The sequence below is a fragment of the Xenopus laevis genome, chromosome 6L (assembly GCF_017654675.1).
Source record: "Xenopus laevis strain J_2021 chromosome 6L, Xenopus_laevis_v10.1, whole genome shotgun sequence".
In the NCBI taxonomy this organism is placed as follows: domain Eukaryota; kingdom Metazoa; phylum Chordata; class Amphibia; order Anura; family Pipidae; genus Xenopus; species Xenopus laevis.
The window spans coordinates 73,175,847-73,194,935 of NC_054381.1; the positions used below are offsets into that span (position 1 = coordinate 73,175,847).

General features: G+C 36.9%; 1 protein-coding gene across 1 annotated transcript in view; it reads left to right on the forward strand.

The window, feature by feature from the left end:
- The window catches only part of adamts16.L (ADAM metallopeptidase with thrombospondin type 1 motif 16 L homeolog), a 152,382-nt gene that overhangs the window by 125,034 nt on the left and 8,259 nt on the right, over positions 1 to 19,089 (forward strand). The window contains exons 19-20 of the mRNA XM_018266846.2: positions 17,708 to 17,909; positions 18,280 to 18,474. Of these exons, the coding sequence (XP_018122335.1) occupies positions 17,708 to 17,909; positions 18,280 to 18,474 (397 nt within the window). The remainder of the gene's footprint in view (positions 1 to 17,707; positions 17,910 to 18,279; positions 18,475 to 19,089) is intronic.

A 19,089-nucleotide genomic window follows, 5' to 3' on the forward strand; every position in this document is an offset into this window, starting at 1 on the left:
GCAGGACAGAATGCCTTATTTATTGAACTACCAAATATATAGATAATAATCTTGCTGGCACCAAATCTCTGCAGGGTTCAGAATTTTTAATGTTTATGAGATCTCTTGAATAAAACACAGATTAAAATGATGAGCAGAGGAAAGTATCTTATCTAAATGAATCACTGTAGTCAGCAGTTCTGAGGAAATAAGCTATGAGTTTTTACTTTATTCAATATCTCACTACTAGTGCATATTCTTAGGATAAATGTAAAAGAGTAATTATTCAATATGACGGTTCTGTTGCTTTGTAAAAAGTTAAAGAACTGCCACAGATCTTAAAATCATTGGTGCCAGATGTCCAGGACCATACAGAACTTAAAAATGTACATCTTTCTGGTTACATATTGATCTATGCCATGCTGCATGGTAATACACAGTATTACACATGCAGAAATATATCACTTCAAACTTTAGGCAATCACAAATACTTGTAAAGTACCAATAGCTGTTGTTTATAAATTATATATGAGATTAGTTCCATTTAAAAGTTTTTCATAACAAAAATTAAGCGAGTGGTAGACCCCATGGTAAAGTAATCTAACTAATACTGTTTCAACAACTGTAAGTGTGCGTGGCCTTATGTTCAACCATACGCCTAAAACAAAGGGCTAACCAAAATCAGAAACATATGGATCAAGAACAGCAACTTTGAATCTATCCTGCTCTACATGCTGCATTAAGCCCTATCTGTCAGTAGACATGATGCTATGATGGCCTATTCAGTAAGGAAGAAACCATACCACAAGCCTATGCTTGGTATTGCTAAATTCATTCTCACTACAGGATTAAAAAGTGAGCATATAATATATCACACATGAGTCCCATACAAGCCTTTTGCTAAGCTTTTCCATTGCTATTCTCATCATGTCTATTTGCCATGAAGAAGAAGTCCATCAGACCTGCTACTTCCACAGAGTCAGTTGACAAAAAGAACAGTAATCCCTTCTTTAAGTTGATTGATTGTTTATTTTTTCTCTTGTTCGGACAAAATCACAATATGTTGTTGAATAAAAGAAAAATACTTTTATCTTCAGATTTTTATTAAAGAAAAATTATACCACTGAACAATATAGGCCTCTATAAACATATATTGCATAAAACAGTTCATATGTAAAACCCTGCTTCATCTAACTAAACCATTTTCAGAAAATTATATTTTTTAGTCGTATGTGCCATTGGCTTATCCTAAATAGACAATTCCCATTTTAAGAACTAATGACCGCACCCTGGGATCATATGATTCACAAACCAAACATACATACATGTTTGGTCACATGAGCTAATTAATGGACAAAGTTCTGTTTTTTACCCTTACACTTCTTCCTGTTACAGTTGCATTATTTCTGGTCAGGTGATGAGCACAGAGAATATCACAAAATGATTACTCAAGGTAAAATATTAAAAACTGATATCTATATTCCAGTTTGGAAATATTCATTAATAGTTCACTTAAAATTATATAAATTATCTCTTTGTTAAGTATTATTTGTAGTGAATATAGTTTTCCTTTAATTGGTATATAAAGTAGTAAGAGGAATTTCTGCAGCAGGTTAACCAGAAAATGTAGCAATAATGACCATAAATATTAAAAATAATATATTAGTTACTCACCCATTAAATGTATTGCTGTTGCAATGCTGAAAATATGTAATGGCCACAGTGGCAGTTTTTGGAAACTACAGATAAATACCTAACGTGCTAATCATAATTCAGCTCTTGAGGCTGGAAACCAATGGGGATTCTTCTGAAAGTAAGTCTGCAATAGATATATTCTGTCAATCAAGCATCTGCTAGTTTCCTTTTCATACACCAGACACAGTAGAGCTTTGGAAATTGGACAGACATGCAGTATTTTTGCTAGCTGTTTTACACAACATAACTTTACAATCCACCTGAGGCAGATATATTTGTAATTTTTAAATAAATCCAACAGATGTCATAATCCTACAACTGTGCAGTTGAGATGTCTAAACTTTATAAAAAACAGCTAAAGCAGAAATGGATATGAATATCCTTGCCTCATCATTCCCCATAGCTCCTATCACAATTTCTGAAGTTTCACATTTATTGACCTACCTCATTCTAAACATTTGCAAACAAAAGTAGGTTGATTTTGTATGTCTAAATAATTTTAGACAGACTACACCCAAAAGTATTCTTTTACATTTTAATACAATTTATGGTTCAAGTTGTGTTTTCCACAAAAATTTTAGTTTTTGAGTTGTTTTTTTTGGATTTATTATACCCAGACCCTGGAAATACCTGGAATCTGAAATTAAAATAATCTAAAAGTCAAAGGCAAAGGTTCCTTGAACCATATGAAGATGTTAAAGCTCAATCAATTTGAGTTTTGGGGTTTCGGGACTTGAACTCCCAGAATTGGGTTTTTGCCATTCAAGTTTTTTCTTAAATAAGATACCATTTAAGTTGTGAGTTCATCCGAGGTATACAAAACTCTAACACTTAGGGGCAGATGCATCAAGGGTCGAATATCGAGGGTTAATTAACCCTCGATATTCGACTGGGAATGAAAATCCTTCGACTTCGAATATCGAAGTCGAAGGATTTTGCGCAAATAGTTCGATCGAACGATCGAAGGAATAATCGTTCGATCGAACAATTAAAGCCTTCGAATCGAACGGTTCGAAGGTTTTTAATCCAACGAGCGAAGGATTATCCTTCGACCAAAAAAACTTAGCCAAGCCTATGGGGACCTTCCCCATAGGCTAACATTGGGTTCGGTAGCTTTTAGGTGGCAAACTAGGGGGACGAAGTTTTTTCTTAAAGAGACAGTACTTCGACTATCGAATGGTCGAATAGTCGTAGTCGAAGGTCGAAGTAGCCAAAAAAAACTTCTAAATTCAAAGTTTTTTTTTCTTCTATTCCTTCACTCGAAGTTAATGAATTGGCCCCTTAACCTCTGATAAATAATCCCCGTGATGTTTACAAAATATGTTTGGTAGTTATAGTTGCCCATTGTGCAAAGCAGTGCTAAATAAATAGTTTCCCACATTTAACAGAAGAAATGCCTGAGCATTACCTTGTGTTGAACTGTTCCAGCAAGGTTAAAATGGGCTTTTTTAACTTTTGGAATTCAGGTCCTTTATGCTGATACGGTGTGGTATTAATTTGCATCTTAAAGCATATTCACTGGCTTTACCTTGTAACTCTGATACAATTAATAACTAACAAGTTACCTTAGTTTGAAAACATAAATCAAACAGATGATAAGCCACTCCTCTAGTATAGAATATAAGAGGAAATTTTTCAACAAGCAGTTCAAATAACTTTATGTGGGTGGCACAGTGGTGCAATGATTAGCAATGCTGTTGTGCAGTGCAGGTGTGAAATGTTCAGTTTCTGCCAGGGTATTGGCTGCCAGAAGTTTATGTTTGGACCATGCCCCACCCCAATGCTTGTGTGGGCTTTCTCCACACACCAAAGCATATAGGCAGATTATAAAACTGAAAATCGTGTGTGTAAATATGCAAGAGACCCACTGGAGCATATAATATAAGTATAATCCCTGTAAAGTTCTAGATGCATACTGTAAGAGATAATAAATTATTAGCAACAATGATATTATAAGTTGTTAGCAACAGCTATAATATGGCGTGCAGTACCCTTCATGGCCATGGTCTATTCAGAGATTACTACAGGTATGGGACATGTTATCAAGAATTCTCAGCACCTGAGGTTTTCCGGACATTAATTCAACCCAGTAGGATTGTTTTACCTCTAGTAATAGCGGATCCCATATCTGTAATAAGGTTCATATAAACCCCAGCAAAAATTTCAGTGATTTTCATGAAAGGCTGGAAGACCAGTAGGGGAGGGCCTGAAGACAAGATTTAAGATGGCCATAGACGCAAAGATCCGATCGTACGAATCGTGGATTCGTATGATTTTCGGACCATGTGTGGAGAGTCCCGACATTTTTCGTCCGTCGGAGATCGGTCGTTTGGTCGATCGGACAGGTTAGAAAATTTCTGTCGCCTGCCGATAATATCTCTGCGTGTATTGCCGATCGTACGATTTTCAGTGGGAGACTGTCACTAGTGTTGTCAGACATAAGTATCGTACGATTGCTGTCAGGGGCAGAACATTGGGTGATCTGTTCTTATGTAATCGGAATGGTAAAGACTTTGATCTGAATGGTTAGTGGAGGGTCGGGAGATGGGAAAGTCCGATCGTACGTTGATTCGTACGATCGGATCTTTGCGTCTATGGCCAGCTTTAGAGGAATATTGTAACAATAGCCAAAAACAAATATAATTTTGTCACTTATCACATGCAAGCATAAAATACAGTACTAATGAACATTACCATTTTTTACTTTTCTTTCCTTTTTTTTTTTTCTAAACTTGCAAAAGGCTCCAGTAGTTTAAGGCAGAAGGGGAGCATCTAGCATTAGTATAACCACATATTTTACTCAAATTGCATTTTTAAATAAGTTAAAATAATAAATATATTGTTTATTATTACTATATTTGTGATATTATGAAGGCTGTTGCAGTCTCTCAGCCACCACGAGGCAGCAACACCATCAAGAAAAAAAAAGCAGAGAATTGTTTATTCATATATCTACAGTCTGGTCATTTCCCTATGGGACCAGACTGTAAATTACTGTATATCCTTATAAACGGCACGTTCTTGCGTCAGAACGCGCCGTTTATAACTTAATGTGCTGAACTTTCCACACAGCTTTCACTCCAGCGCCCTTGCGTCTGACTTCCCCCACTTCCTTTTTGCAATGGCGCGCTCTCTCGCTCCTCCTACTCCAGTCACGATCCCTTTTACCCTCTCAAGTCTTGATTTTTCTAACGCCCCCTGTCCCTCTGAGGTCCTGCTTCATCTTCCACTCCCACCCGACATCCATTTCCGTCTCACTCACTCTGTGCCTCTCTGATATCACCTGCTGCCCTCACCATCCATGAATCAATCTCCTGGCCGCATGTATAGCTCTTCACTTCTCCGCATTGCAACTGTAACGATCTTCTCTCTCAGCCCTCCTCCCTCATTCTTAACCCGTCACCTCTCCTACAATGGTTTCTGCGTCCCCCCCACCATAAATTTCTGGTGTTGCTCCCACCCATCGGTCCTGCGCTCCTTTCTTCCTTCACCACTCTCAGTCTGCAGCATTATGCCATGGTGAATCAATGAAGCCAGTAAAAAAGGTACATATTGAAGGGACTACAGGGAGACACAAAAATGAAAGTGGAACTAAAGGGAAACAGACTAAATGTTGGCACTGTGCATATTAAAATAGAGCAAGGCAGACACTGCATGTACACAGAAACACTGTAGATTATAATGAATAATGCACCCCCTACTGTAATTTATAAATATATTTAAAGTCACCTCAGAGTTACATGACCTGTATTAAAGCACTCGGCCTGCGGCCTCGTGCTTTTATATGGTCATGTAACTCCTCGGTGACTTCTAATATCTGTATAAATTACAGTAGGGGGTGCATTATCCACTATAAATATAAAGGGTAATGAAGAAATATAGTCAAAGTCTTAACAGTGATATAGTATCTCATAATAACTTTTAGTCAAATTATAATGAAATACAAAAGTAAAACACTGTGTTTGTGTGTGTGTTTATGTCAAAAGGAGATTGTTTTGCATACACTAAGCACTTATGTGCCATTTCATAACAAACATTATGGGGCAGATTTACTTAGGGTCGAATATCGAGGGTTAATTAACCCTCGATATTCGACTGTCGAAGTTAAATCCTTCGACTTCGAATATCGAATTCGAAGGATTTAGCGCTATTCATTCGATCGAAAAATCGATTAATCGAACAATTAAATCGTTCGAATCGCTCGATTCAAAGGATTTTAATCCATCGATTGAACGATTTTTCTTCGACCAAAAAAACATTGCAAAGCCTATGGGGACCTTCCCCATAGGCTAACATTGATTTCGGTAGCTTTTAGGTGGTGAACTAGGGGGTCGAAGTTTTTTCATAAAGAGACAGTACTTTGACTATCGAATGGTCGAATATTCGAACGATTTTTAGTTGGAATCGTTTGATTTGAAGTTGAAGTCGTAGTCGAAGGTCGAAGTAGCCCATTCGATGGTCGAAGTAGCCAAAAAAATCATTTAAAAATTCGAAGTTTTTTTCCCCTCTATTTCTTCACTCGAGCTAAGTAAATGGGCCCCTATGTGTTAGTATGGAATCCCTTATCCAGAAAGCTCTAAATTACCAGAAGGCCATCTGGCATAGAGCCAGTTTTCAGCAAATAATTATAATTTTTAAAAATTCCCCCAAGATAAAAGTGAAGACCACTTGCAAATTATCTTGAATATTAGCTATATTCAAAGTACAGGTATGGGACCTGTTATCCAGAATGCTTGGGACCTGGGGCTTTCCGGATAACAGTTCTTTCTGTAATTTAGATCTTTATACCTTAAGTCTAATAGAAAATCATTTATAAATTTATATAAATAAAATAAACCCAATAGGCTTGTTTTAATTCCAGTAGGGATAAATTATATCTTAGTTTATTATTACAGAGAAAAGGGAAATTGTTTTTAAAATTTTGGATTATTTGGATAAAATGGAGTCTATAGGAGACAACCTGTCTGTAATTCAGAAAGTTCTGGATAACAGGTTTCTGGATAACGGATCATATACCGTTATATTATACAGGTATGGGACCTGGACCTGTTATCCAGAATGCTCGGGACCTGGGGTTTTCCGGATAATGTATCTTTCCGTAATTTGGGTCTTCGTGCCTTAAGTCTACTAGAAATTCATTTAAACATTAAATAAACCCAATAGGCTGGTTTTGCTTCCAATAAGAATTAATTATATCTTAGTTTGGATGAAGTACAAGCTACTGTTTTAGTATTACAGAGAAAAAGTTTGTTATTAGGATAACATGAAGTCTATGGGAGACAGCCATTCCTAATTTGGAGCTTTATGGATATCGGGTTTCCGGATAAGGGATCCTATACCTGTACTTGTAAAATTTTGTTCATATGTTTGCTTCACCTCCCTAATCAGTTTACAGCTTTGTTGTTTTCTGCATACCACTTGAAAAAAGGCCACGCAGGCCTGAAACGTTGTTCGTTTGAGATCCAAGCCAGAAACCCAATAAAGGCTTTTTAAGATTATACACAATTTGGATGGTGCTGCGATTTCGTTTTGAATTATTTAGCCAGTTGGAGTGGACAACCTTGCACGTGCACCTGTCTATCAAGCTTGTAGTTTGGGTGAGTGCTGACCGATTGTTCCAGTTTTCTGCATACTTATTACAGTTGCATTAGTGCTAACCCCTGTAACACTTTGTGGCAATCCTCTTGGACTCTGTGCAGTCACGTGGTAAAGGGTTCGTGGTTAAGGAAAATCCAAGATGGTGGCCATAAAGTTGTAATGACCATGAAAGGGAAAAGCACCCACCATGCAGCTCTTCTAAGATAGAAAAAAGCAGTGAAACTGTAGCAGTTTAGGAGGAAAGAGATACATGAACAGTTTTGGCTAGGCAGCTCAAGGTACGAGATGATATTAAAGGGGTTGTTCACCTTTGTAACAAAATGACAAATCTAACAGTTCACATGAATAGAACAAACTTTTCCATAGAAATAGTTAACAGAAAAAGTACAGTTCAAGAGATATTCACCTCAGAAGTGTCCCTGTACTAATCCTTCAGTTCCACACAGACCCTGTGCTGGGAGGGGGTCACTGACCCCCAAAAACACTACAGTGTTCACTTCCTCTTCCTTATATGACATCACACATTGTACTGGCAGCTAACTTAACTCCTATTGGCTATGTCTGCTGTCAATCTGCCACTGCTTCTTGTGCTGGGCTGGGGAATTTGAGCAGCATTCAGGTACTGAAGAGAAACTGTTACAAGTTTGTGAGAGGGAGGGGGAGTGTGGGCTGTGTACTGCAGAGACTTCAACTGTGCAGATGGGGGTGATTGAGGTGCTCAGGACCTGGAGTTTTACGGATAATGGATCTTTCCATAATTTGAATCTTCATACCTTAAGTCTACTAGAAAATCATGTAAACATTAAATAAACCCAATAGGCTGGTTTTGCTTCCAATAAGGATTAATTATATCTTAGTTGGGCTCAAGTACAAGCGACTATTTTATTATTACAGAGAAAAAAGAAATCATTTTTAAAATGGATACTATGGGAGACGACACTTGTACTTTCCAGAAATATATTATTTGGGGGGGGGCATGTATTATTTTGTGTATTTACCTCATAAAAAATCATTATTCAGCAGATGACTATTTGTATGAGCTTGAGGCTTTCCAAATGAGTTGAATTTTTGTGCATAAAGTAAAAATTTTTCTGGTATAGATCCCTATATCATGAAAAATATAACTTTTTAATTTTTTGGTATTTAGAGCTCTAAATCTTGTTCCAGAACACTTAAACACTTAAAAAAGGTATCGTTTCCTAGGTAAATTACTGCCCCCCCCCCCCCGGAGAGCGCACAAAATCACTTAGGGTTTCCACCTCACCCTTTTAAAAGCAAACACATATGAAATCCACAGCCTGCATGGCTAATTAGCAATTCATTTAGATGCATGATACATGGCTGCACAGAAATCAGTTCAGTCTGCAGCATCTAAATGAGTTGATAATTAGCCATGCAGGCTGTGGATTTCATATGTGTTTGCTTTTAAAAGGGTGAGGTGGCAGCCCTACTGTCCCTGCTAGATGTGTAAGTTACATACGTTTCTAAGCAAGTCAGTGCTGGTTTTGTTGCAATTTTGTAAATAACTGACATTGTGCTTAATGCCAAAGGTATTAAAAGATAAAAATATGAAAAGCCAGTATTTATTCCCAGAAAAGGTTGCACCCCTTTAGCACCCCATTCAGTTTTAGTCTAGGCAGAAGGAGAGTGCCAGAATTGGGAGAACAAGGTTGCTCCTTCCTTTTCTGCAGTATTTGTCTGCATGGCTGTGTGATTGTTTGTTGCAAGGCAGGTTTGTTTATATGCTGCGTCTGTTAACCTCTGCCATTACAATTGAGTAATCAACCAATGACCATTCAAATTATGTGACTGGTTACAGTTCACAAGCACCCAATAAATTACTAGGAGGAGGGCAGTATCAACATCCAATAGGAAACAAGTAAGGGCAAAGCCTGGGCATGATGATGTCATCATATAGGAAGTTCTTGGTGTGTCAGGTTCAAAATAGGCCACTCCCATCACTTCAGAAAACTGGTCAAAGAGACAGGAGAAGGGCTGAGTTAATAGGTATAAAAATTAGCTTTTACAATGGCATTTTTACTTTTTGTTATGGAAAATGGTTTTTCTAACACATTGAGAGCATTGTTAGTGGTTTCATAAGATTTGTACATTGAAGGTGAACAACCCCTTTAAGGTTACTCATGTGATCTAACACCAGGATCGGTGTATTACCACCTGGGGCATTGAGCATGCTCCACCCCAACAGTGCCTGGGGCTCAGTACATATTAATCACAGTGACATTAGCCCACGTCCTTTAAATATTCAATTGTTGATAAAATAGTAAATGCAGCAATGTTATAATAAAGATATTCAAAAAATAAATGTACCTTTTTTAAATAAAGAAAAAAAACACACCCAAGCATTAACAAGTAATAATTTCCAGGACTTCATGCCAGAGTTGTACAAAACAGATAGGACTGATTTATTGCAGCAGTAGAAATGTTGGCAGCTGCCCCAGTTGTAACTAATATACAGCCCTTTGAAACATTATTGAGTACAGTAGTGTTATAAATACATCATCATAAACTTGCTATCTTTTTTCCAGTTGTTGTAGGAACAACAGGTGTCCAAATTTCCCTTTGTATTCTGTATTATGTGAAAATGACCTTGTGAATCATAGGTTTGCGAGTCCATCTCCTATGATCCGTCTTCTTTTCTACTCTCATTTCATTCTACTCTGATCATGAGATCATGTATATGAAGGGAAAATATTATACATGGGTTTTGGGACAGTGGAACTCTCTCCACAGTAAAATTCCTCTACATCGCCACAAGATTCATATAACCCCTATTTAAGGGGACTGTCATCCTAAGAAAGAATTCCAAATCCATTTCTATTGCTTTAGTTGGGCAAATTAAACTTTACTCAGACTATATAAATTATTTAAATCTCGTTTCGCTTAGTCTTGGAATTCAAAATCACAGCAAGCAGGCAGCTGTCAAATAGTGAACACTGTTATTAAGGAAAGCTTTGCATCAACCCAAATTATTGTGTATGTACCAAAATGGGGGACCTGATGCCCATCCCCATTCAGAGGCTACACAATTATAGATAGTGAGTAGAGAGGGGGAATGTGAGGACTTCAGTAGCATCTAGGAAGTGCAGAGTGGAAAGTGAAAGTGATTGCTATGCCTGAGGCATAGAGATGGGGAAGGCAATATATGATTTACATCTGAAAATACTGGGGTTCATTTATCAACACTGGGCAAATTTGCCCATGGGCAGTAACCCATGGCAACCAATCAGATTGCTGCACTCATTGTTCTACTTGCAGCTAGCTTCAAAAAGCTAATCACTGATTGGTTGCTATAGGTAACTGCCCATGGGCAAATTTGCCCAGTGTTGATAAATGAGCCCCACTGTGACTTAAGATTTGTGTCTGTTTCAGTGTCTCACTTCACTCTAACATTTATTAGGGCTTACGTTTTTCCAAGTCCCACTCACTAATAGATAGAAAATAAATAATTCTCCTTCCCTGTTCTAGATCTACCTATTTATACCTTACATACAGTTATTCTCACAAAATGCTTAGCAATATGAATAGCCTCACTACTACATTTTATCACATAATTGCCCCCCCCTCATCTTTGGCTTCAAATGATTTTGTACAACCCACATACTATTTCTTACACCTTTTGTATTTTAATAGATATTCAATAAACTTTATATTATAATTGCTAAAGTAGAATATTTATCAAAGGTTGATTTTATTTTCTTGTTAACATTTAAAATTTTTAGCAACTTTATCAATGCATATATGGGAATACCGTATACGAAAGTCCATTATAAGCAAATGGTTCTAAGTATCTATATTTATAGTATCTATAAAAAACGAATTTGAATATTGATAAATCTTCCCGTTAAGGTATGGTAAAATCCCTTATCCAGAAAACTCCTGGTTGCAAGTATTCAAGATAATAGATCCTATGCCTATACATAACTCCCTGTACCTGTATATATGTCATTCTGAAAACTTCTAACATTTCCCATTGTAAAAGATTAAAAAGTGATTATTTCATTTCAAACACTGCTTCTGACTTCAGACAATCGCAACATTTCAGGCCGCCTTTGGCCTTATTCTAGTTTACCAAAGCACGCACAGCAAATCAATTTTGTAGGCAAGATAACAGCGCCATCTACTGAAATGATCCTTTAAAGGGTTATAAAAGGGCAACAGCCATTGCAAAGTGTCAAGATAGCACTTATCTTGTCATATCTTTCAATGCTGTTAATTCCCATATGTCTTTAAATACAATATATCTGTAAAAAATAATAATATAAAACCAAAATTCACAGCATCGGCCTGTGTGCAAACAGGCCAGAGCTGTACCTTTCAGTGCAGAGGAATAGCTGATTGGGGGTGCATCTGCTTCTCTCTGTCTGATGAGAAAATATTGGCAGAGAGAACCTCGCCTACACCTTGTGTACCCTCAGTCTAAATGAACAAATAAGTGCCATATTGATATTTTATAAATGCCATTTTGTATCCATTTACATTTTAATCTCTACCATTTTAGTAGCTGACACTGTTATCTTGCCTATAACATTTATTTACTGTGTGTGCATTGGTAAGCTTGAAAAAGACCAAAGGTGGCCCAATTCTTTTTTTTTTCTTAGTGGAAAGAAAATGTAAATTTTATAAAATCCTGCAAATAAATAGGCATTGCATTCAGTGGTCAGTTAAAAAGTAGTCAGCACACAAACACAATTTAGTAGTGCTAGAAAAATTTTGCTGCTGAAGAAATCAAAGTAAAAGTAAATTATCCATGCAAACAGGGCCGGATTTCGAGTGCAGGCGCCCCTAGGTCACATGATACTAGAGCTGCCAACCGCACACACCCCCGTGAGTGCATGCACCAGTGCACTGGGTAGCTGCATGCCCCACTGCTGCTCAGTACTTGACTGGGCAGCATGCCACCCCTAATATTTTGCCACCCTAGGCCTGCATGCAGAGCTGATAAATTTTTATCTTTCATGAAATCTCTAGTGTGTAATACATAGATCTTTAAACACGCCCTGTGCTCCGGGTGTAGAAACAAATGATGCACATGTGCACAATCCTGTGGGAGGAGTGGAAGGGGCTATGGAGACTGCCCGCCTCTGTAAACTGCTGTAGCTATCACAATTTTTGTGACTATTCCAAAAAGCAGATCTCTGAATGGAAAATGTCCTTTGTCCCAGCAACAGAGATTCACAGAGACTGATCTATTTGAGATCCAAAGAAGCCCTATAATCTCTGTGATGTAAAATCTTTAAAGCTGATCTGATGCTCTCCATACATAATCTCTTCTTATGGTCAAACCTTAGAATTATTAACATTCTGGTTAAGTACTAAAAAAAACCCTTTTAATAAGTACCCTGAAGTATCTACAATGGAGGTAATGCTTAGAGGACTCTTGATCAAGGAGACGCTAAGGGTGTTAGAATGAAATTCTGTTGAGGAGAAATTCTATTTTGTAGTGACCTTTTGTCAGTTGAATGACCCAAGTGTCTAACATATTTTCTTCCCATTACTAAAAATTCCATAGTTTCAGTCCCATGGGAAGAAAACTTCTGGTGTCAGAAGGATGACTTCTTATTTCTGAGAGGAGGGAGGCTTTACTTTCTTCTCTGTCGAATCATATAGACAAACTACTAAACATGCTCATTTCTTCTCAACACAGATTTCTAAACAAGCCTTCCAGTCTAGCAGCCAATGTAAAGATGGCATTGCTGGTTCCTACAGAAACTCTGCTCTATTTGTCTATTTTTTTCTCCTAACCTCTCCGAAACTCAGCGTAATCATTACAGTGCTCAATCCAAGCAGAATGTTTTATCAAAGTAAGTTGTACCAGTTTTAGCCTGCATTCTTGACTGCAGCAACTTTGCAAAACACATGTGCTGTTTGCAGATATAAACGATGATGATGATTCATCAGAGGGAGAATGGCCACCGTGTGAAAGCTGCTTTTTTTTAAGGGAAAAAAAAAATTTGCAGCGACAAAAAAGTTGCACATAAAAAAAATTGTTGCCCAATGATTTTAATGCATTTGGAGTGAGAAAAAAGTATAGTGTTGTTGACGACCATTAACTTCAACGCGTTTCATGAATTTTTATCGCTTCACAAATTATTTCAGTTTAGCTAATTTTTTGGTGAATTGAAATGGGACTGATTCCAGTGTGTAGCATCTTCTTTCCCACTTATGATTAGGTACCAAGAGAAAACACCCTAAATATGAATGCCAGGAGTTCACTGAACAGTTTGATGCCCAATGTGTATAGGTTTACCTAACTATGTGGCATACAGGGAGTGGACCCCAAAATGAAAACAGCCCCTATTTCGGGTACTAAAAAATCAACACATTTACAGCATTTTATGAGGGATAAAGCTACACTCACCCCAGAAAGCCATACAATTTTGGAAGGTACACAATTTTCTAAATCCAAAATGGGTACCAAGGCTTTTTATAAAGTTGGTGATTTTCGTGACATTTCCGAAAAACATCTCAAAGCTTCCAATTTGCAGCATCTTATCTCCCACATATCATTAGGTACCAAGTAAAACACCCTTAATTGGAATGCCAGGGTGCTGATGAACAGTTTGATGCCCAATTTACATAGGTTTGTCAAAGTACATGGCATGTACAGACCCTAAAATCTATCTTGTGCATATTTATTTTATGGCTTACATTTACCCTAATTCATAAACACAGTTTTATGTGTGGCAACAAAAACTTATGGTGACCCCTGAAAACCATATATTTTTGAAAAGTACATATGAGTGCATTTGAATTTTCTCAGCTGCCAATTTGCCTTCTGTGAAGAAAGTCCCCTGACTGCTTAAATGTGTGTATATGTGTATATAAGTGATTAAATATGTGCAAAATTGTGTAAACATGTATGTGTGTGTGAAAATATGTAAAGAAAGGGCACTTACCATTTATGTGTGCAGGGGAATCCTTGGTAGCGTTGAAGGTTCCAAGATCACAGAGCCAGCTCAGCAGGAAGTGAGTAGGCGACACTGAGGACACTGGAAGTCAGGTCATGCCACAATTCTGCTTCTGCTGCGACAAAGTCGGGCCTTGCGAGGCAGCAGCCCCTTGGCTCATTGCTTAGGCTGCAATGAGCACTATTGCAGTGAGGGAGCCATTTAATGCTCAGCACATAGGTACTATATACTATATACTATATTGCATTTAGTTTGTGATCATTGTAAAACAGCTGTAGAAACTTCTCAATAATTGGCAATAGGTTGTAGTAAAAACTATCATTTCCTTTTGTCATATCAGCTTGAAGCAAAGCAGTCTTTGAGAATACTAAGAAAAAATACCCAATTACTCATGTCCCACAGGATACAGAATTGCCTTACAAAAGCATTCAGATTCTGACCAATTTTGTCTTAATCTTACAAATGGTCTCATTGGTATTGTTGTGTTTAAACAAAGAGATGAAAATAATTATCTTTAGAGATGCTTTGCGTCCTTTTCTAGGAGAGGCATATAACTTTCATAATTGAAGTTAGAGTAATTCCTTCTTGCCTGGCTTTGCAGGCTATTTCAGATATTTCAGCTGTTATCTCACAAATGAACAGCTGCTTGGTATTCTCCCCTGGTGATGGAAGAAATTGAATAACCTCTAGTTGAAAACTGCATATGTCGCTTTAAATAGCAGAATAAGATGACAGATTTTATTACATGCATTTGCACATTATATGTATACCTATTGTTCCATGCTGTATATTTTGTATCCTTGCATCTGGCACATGATCAGCCTTTGGGTTTTTAGACCACTGCCTAAACATATTTAGCAGTTCACAGTTCAAAAATAATACAAGTTATTCTGTGTGATTTACATGAATATCTTTCCATTTCAAAAATTTTTTAAATATTCTGCCAAATATTTAAGAATAATTGAGAGCTTGAGTGGTAGAAACCATATATTATAAAATCCACTGGGATAGGGACTGATGGGAATGTAGGCCAATACCTCTGTTAATCAGTTGTTACTATTTTAGTTAGCATACCTTTCAAGAACAGAAAAGGCAACTGTTTCACAAAGTTTGCTTCAGTTCAAGAAGTTCCAAGGTGAGTCAAGACATAATGGTATAATCCAGTTGCGTAACTACCGGGGTAGCAGGGGGTGCATTTGGGCCAGGGCCCGCATCCCCTCAGGGACCACCGGCAATTCGCACCCCGCTTATTCCGGGGGTACGGAGGGGGGCGGGGGGCCCAGCTGCGCGTCCTGCACCAGGTCCCACCCCCCTCTAGTTACGTTGCTGGTATAATCATACATGTCCTGATTCTCATTGACTATAATGTAAATTGCTTGATGCAGATGGTAAAGTGAATTATGCCCAAATATGTGTTTCAAGGCCAAAAAGTCACTACTAATTCCTGTGGATTCCATTATAGTTAATGGGAAGTAGGACAAGTGATTTAAGATCTTTCCATTGGCAGAGAAACTGCCTTGTGTGACATCAACTTGATGGACTGTTATTATTATCAAAGATGATAAATCAGCCACTGGCAATAGTGATGAGTGATTCTGTCCCAAAAAGTTTGCAAAACTGACGGGAAATTTGTCAAACAGCAAAAAATTCGTAAAACTTTTTGGTTGCAAATATTTTTATCTCTCAACATTTTTGTAAAAAACTTGATTAGAGTATAAGGGCCATTTAGTGGCACCTTGTTTCTGCTTTGGGGCTACCATATATTTACTTTGAAATCTTGTTTACTGTGTTGAGCAAATCTGCCATGTTTTGTTTTGTGTCAAAATTCACAAACTGCCGTTAAAATTTGCTGAATTGCATTGGAATCAATGGGAAGGCAAAATCACATGTATTTTTTGCTCAGGATACTGCTACACGCATGTCATACATTGTTAGAGGACCCCCTATCCACTATGCTACAACTGCTTTTTCAATAGTAAAGAAGGTTTCCGTGCTGCCAATTTCTTAAAAACATGACTGAACGCAATTCAAATTGAGTTTTTCTCCAAAAAAAAACGTATAGGTCTTTGACTACATGAACTTGGCAGGTTTTAGGTGGCTACATATCGAATTCGAGTTACTTCCATATGGAAAGTTTGTGAGAAATGGTGAAATTTATACCAAGATATTGTACCAAGATACTGATTTACTTATTTGTAAAGAGTTGTATGTGCAAATACAAACATCATCTTGTATAACTGGATGAATGCTAAGTATAGTATAGTGAGAGCTGAAGTTAATGTTAATAAACAGACATAAGCGTAGAAATGTTAACAACATACAGATATTGAATCCATTGGAAATACGTATTTATACCAATCATGTATTTATGTTTTGTTCCCCCCCCCCATATACTGTAATAAACATTTGGGGGTGATCTATATGCAGAATTTGAGTTTTTCTGTGTTCTGTGGCACTGCTTTCAGAATAAACACACTTGATACTTGTAACTCAGCTGCTGCCAGTTAAGGACCAAACATAAAATGGTGAAATCTTGTTCTACATGTCACATTTAATAAAAGGTGTATAATTTTCTCTTTGAGAACTTATTAATTTTTTTTAATTAATTAGAAACAGCATTAAAGGATGCCTCTAATTTTCTTATGAGATTATAAGAGGACGAAGGGCTTTTTCATCTTCCAACACTTTTTCAGTTGTTTGTGTGACTATTTTTCTGATATTGAAGTTTAAAGTGTCCTTTTTCTTTCTGAAGCAGCTCTGGAAGTGAGGTTGCCGACTCTTTTAACTGTTCTAAATTGTTACATTAGCTGATACGTTTTTGTTATTTTTGTCCCCACTGAGCAGAATCATCGAAGGCAGCTGGTATACAATAGCTGTTTCATTTCATAGTCTATTTCTGTCTGATTGTTTGGAAGGTGAACAACACCTTTGATATATATGGGATACTATTGCCCTTCAGCTACAACTTGCAGTTTGTTTTTTTCAGTAACTTTACCATCAAGCCCTTTAAGGTAAATGCTTTATCAATAATAAATAGACGTTACTGCCGATCCATCTCTGCCATTGATTTTATTGTGCTGAAAATCTCTTGCTGTAATGTGCGTTTGTATATTGTTGCAGTTGGAAAAAATTATGGGCTGGAAAAAATTAAGCTCACTGTGGATGTTTATATACAGTTGAAATGTCAATAACATCTGACTATGACTATGACTAATACGCATGATACTATACTACAAAGAGGCACAGAGGATAATCACGTCTGTAACTTCCACCCTCCATCCAACCCTCTCTGCCCCTTCAGCTTCTCCAATGTTAATCTCTTCAATTTAAGATCAATGTTTTGCCACAAAATGTATTAATATGCAATTTTATACAGTACAATTATAATATATAATTCTGTCTTAGGTAAAATTACTTTTTGAAAATCTAAATGTGGATGGTAAAATATTACATATAACATGAATTTCAAAGATGCATTTTGTAAGGTTTCTGTTTTATTTCTTCAGGTGGTCAGTTGGCAACTGGACAGAATGCAGTCAAACATGTGGTAGTGGAGAACAGTTTCGACAAGTTCAGTGCAAACAAAAAAAAAATTTCAAACTGGAGACTGTGCCAAATAAGCTGTGCACTGTGCCTCCTCCTCCTCATAGCCGGATATGTAATATTCAGGGCTGTCCACCAGCATGGAGTGTTGGAACATGGTCAGAAGTAAGTCGAAAACCTCTTATGACAAAGCATATTTGGTGGTGGTAAAGTTGCAGTGGCCATCTTTTAAAGACAAAGGGACTTTCCTGAGCATTTCAGTGGGCTATTTCCAGCTATTTTGAGTTGTCATATAAATATGTTGTAGGCTGTCCATGAAGATCACTGTACATCCATGATTGGATCTTGTGTTTATAGAAATTCTAAAAGTATTCATGACTTCATAAAATCTACAGTCTTATCTGTAATGAATGAGTGTATTGTTTTTAAAGTTCCATATAATGGGGAAAGAGTGAGCATACAAAGTATTTAAACTGGGTGCTTTACTGTTCATTAGACATATCACTACGATGATATATTTTGGTTCTTTTCCAAGTGTTCCCGAACATGTGGCAAAGGATGGAAAAAAAGGACTGTTGTTTGCAAGAGTTCAAACCCTTCGCTTAATGCCCGGGTCCTCCATGATAGTGCCTGCACCACAGAATTTAAGCCTGTAACACAGGAAATCTGTATAATTAAACGATGCAACAAACCTAAAAGACTTCAGTGGATCATTTCCAACTGGTCAGAGGTATGTAAAGTTTTTAAAAGCTTTAAACTGTTTTCTGTTTGCAAATATGCATTCATAATTGATATATCATGTGTACGTGAAATAAAATAAGTATAAGAGTCTAGGCAACTGTTGATATAAATTCTAATAAACAGCAATGAATGGACTACTATGTATATATGAACCACTACAAACCATTATGTATGTACTATGTATGTATGTATATATGAATGAACCACTATGTATATATGAACCACTATGTATGTACCATGTATAGTATGTATGTATGTATGTATGTATGTATGTATGTACTATGTATAGTGCTATGTATAGTATTTTTATGCATTGAATTAAGCCAGTAAGTAAATGTTAGCCAAAAAATGTAAACAACTCTTTCCTCTACTTGAATATATTTTACTGTACAGTAACGATATGCTTATATATTCAGATCATTAAATAAATAAGTATACATCCATGGTTTTTTAAAGTATGAGTTTAGTTGATTTTCAATTATTTAAATGTTAATTAAAGACCAATAAGATTGTTTTGCCTCCAATAAGGATTATTTGAGATTCAGTCCAGGTACTGATTTCTTATTAAAGAGAAAAATGTAATATGTTTTTAAAAATGGAATTC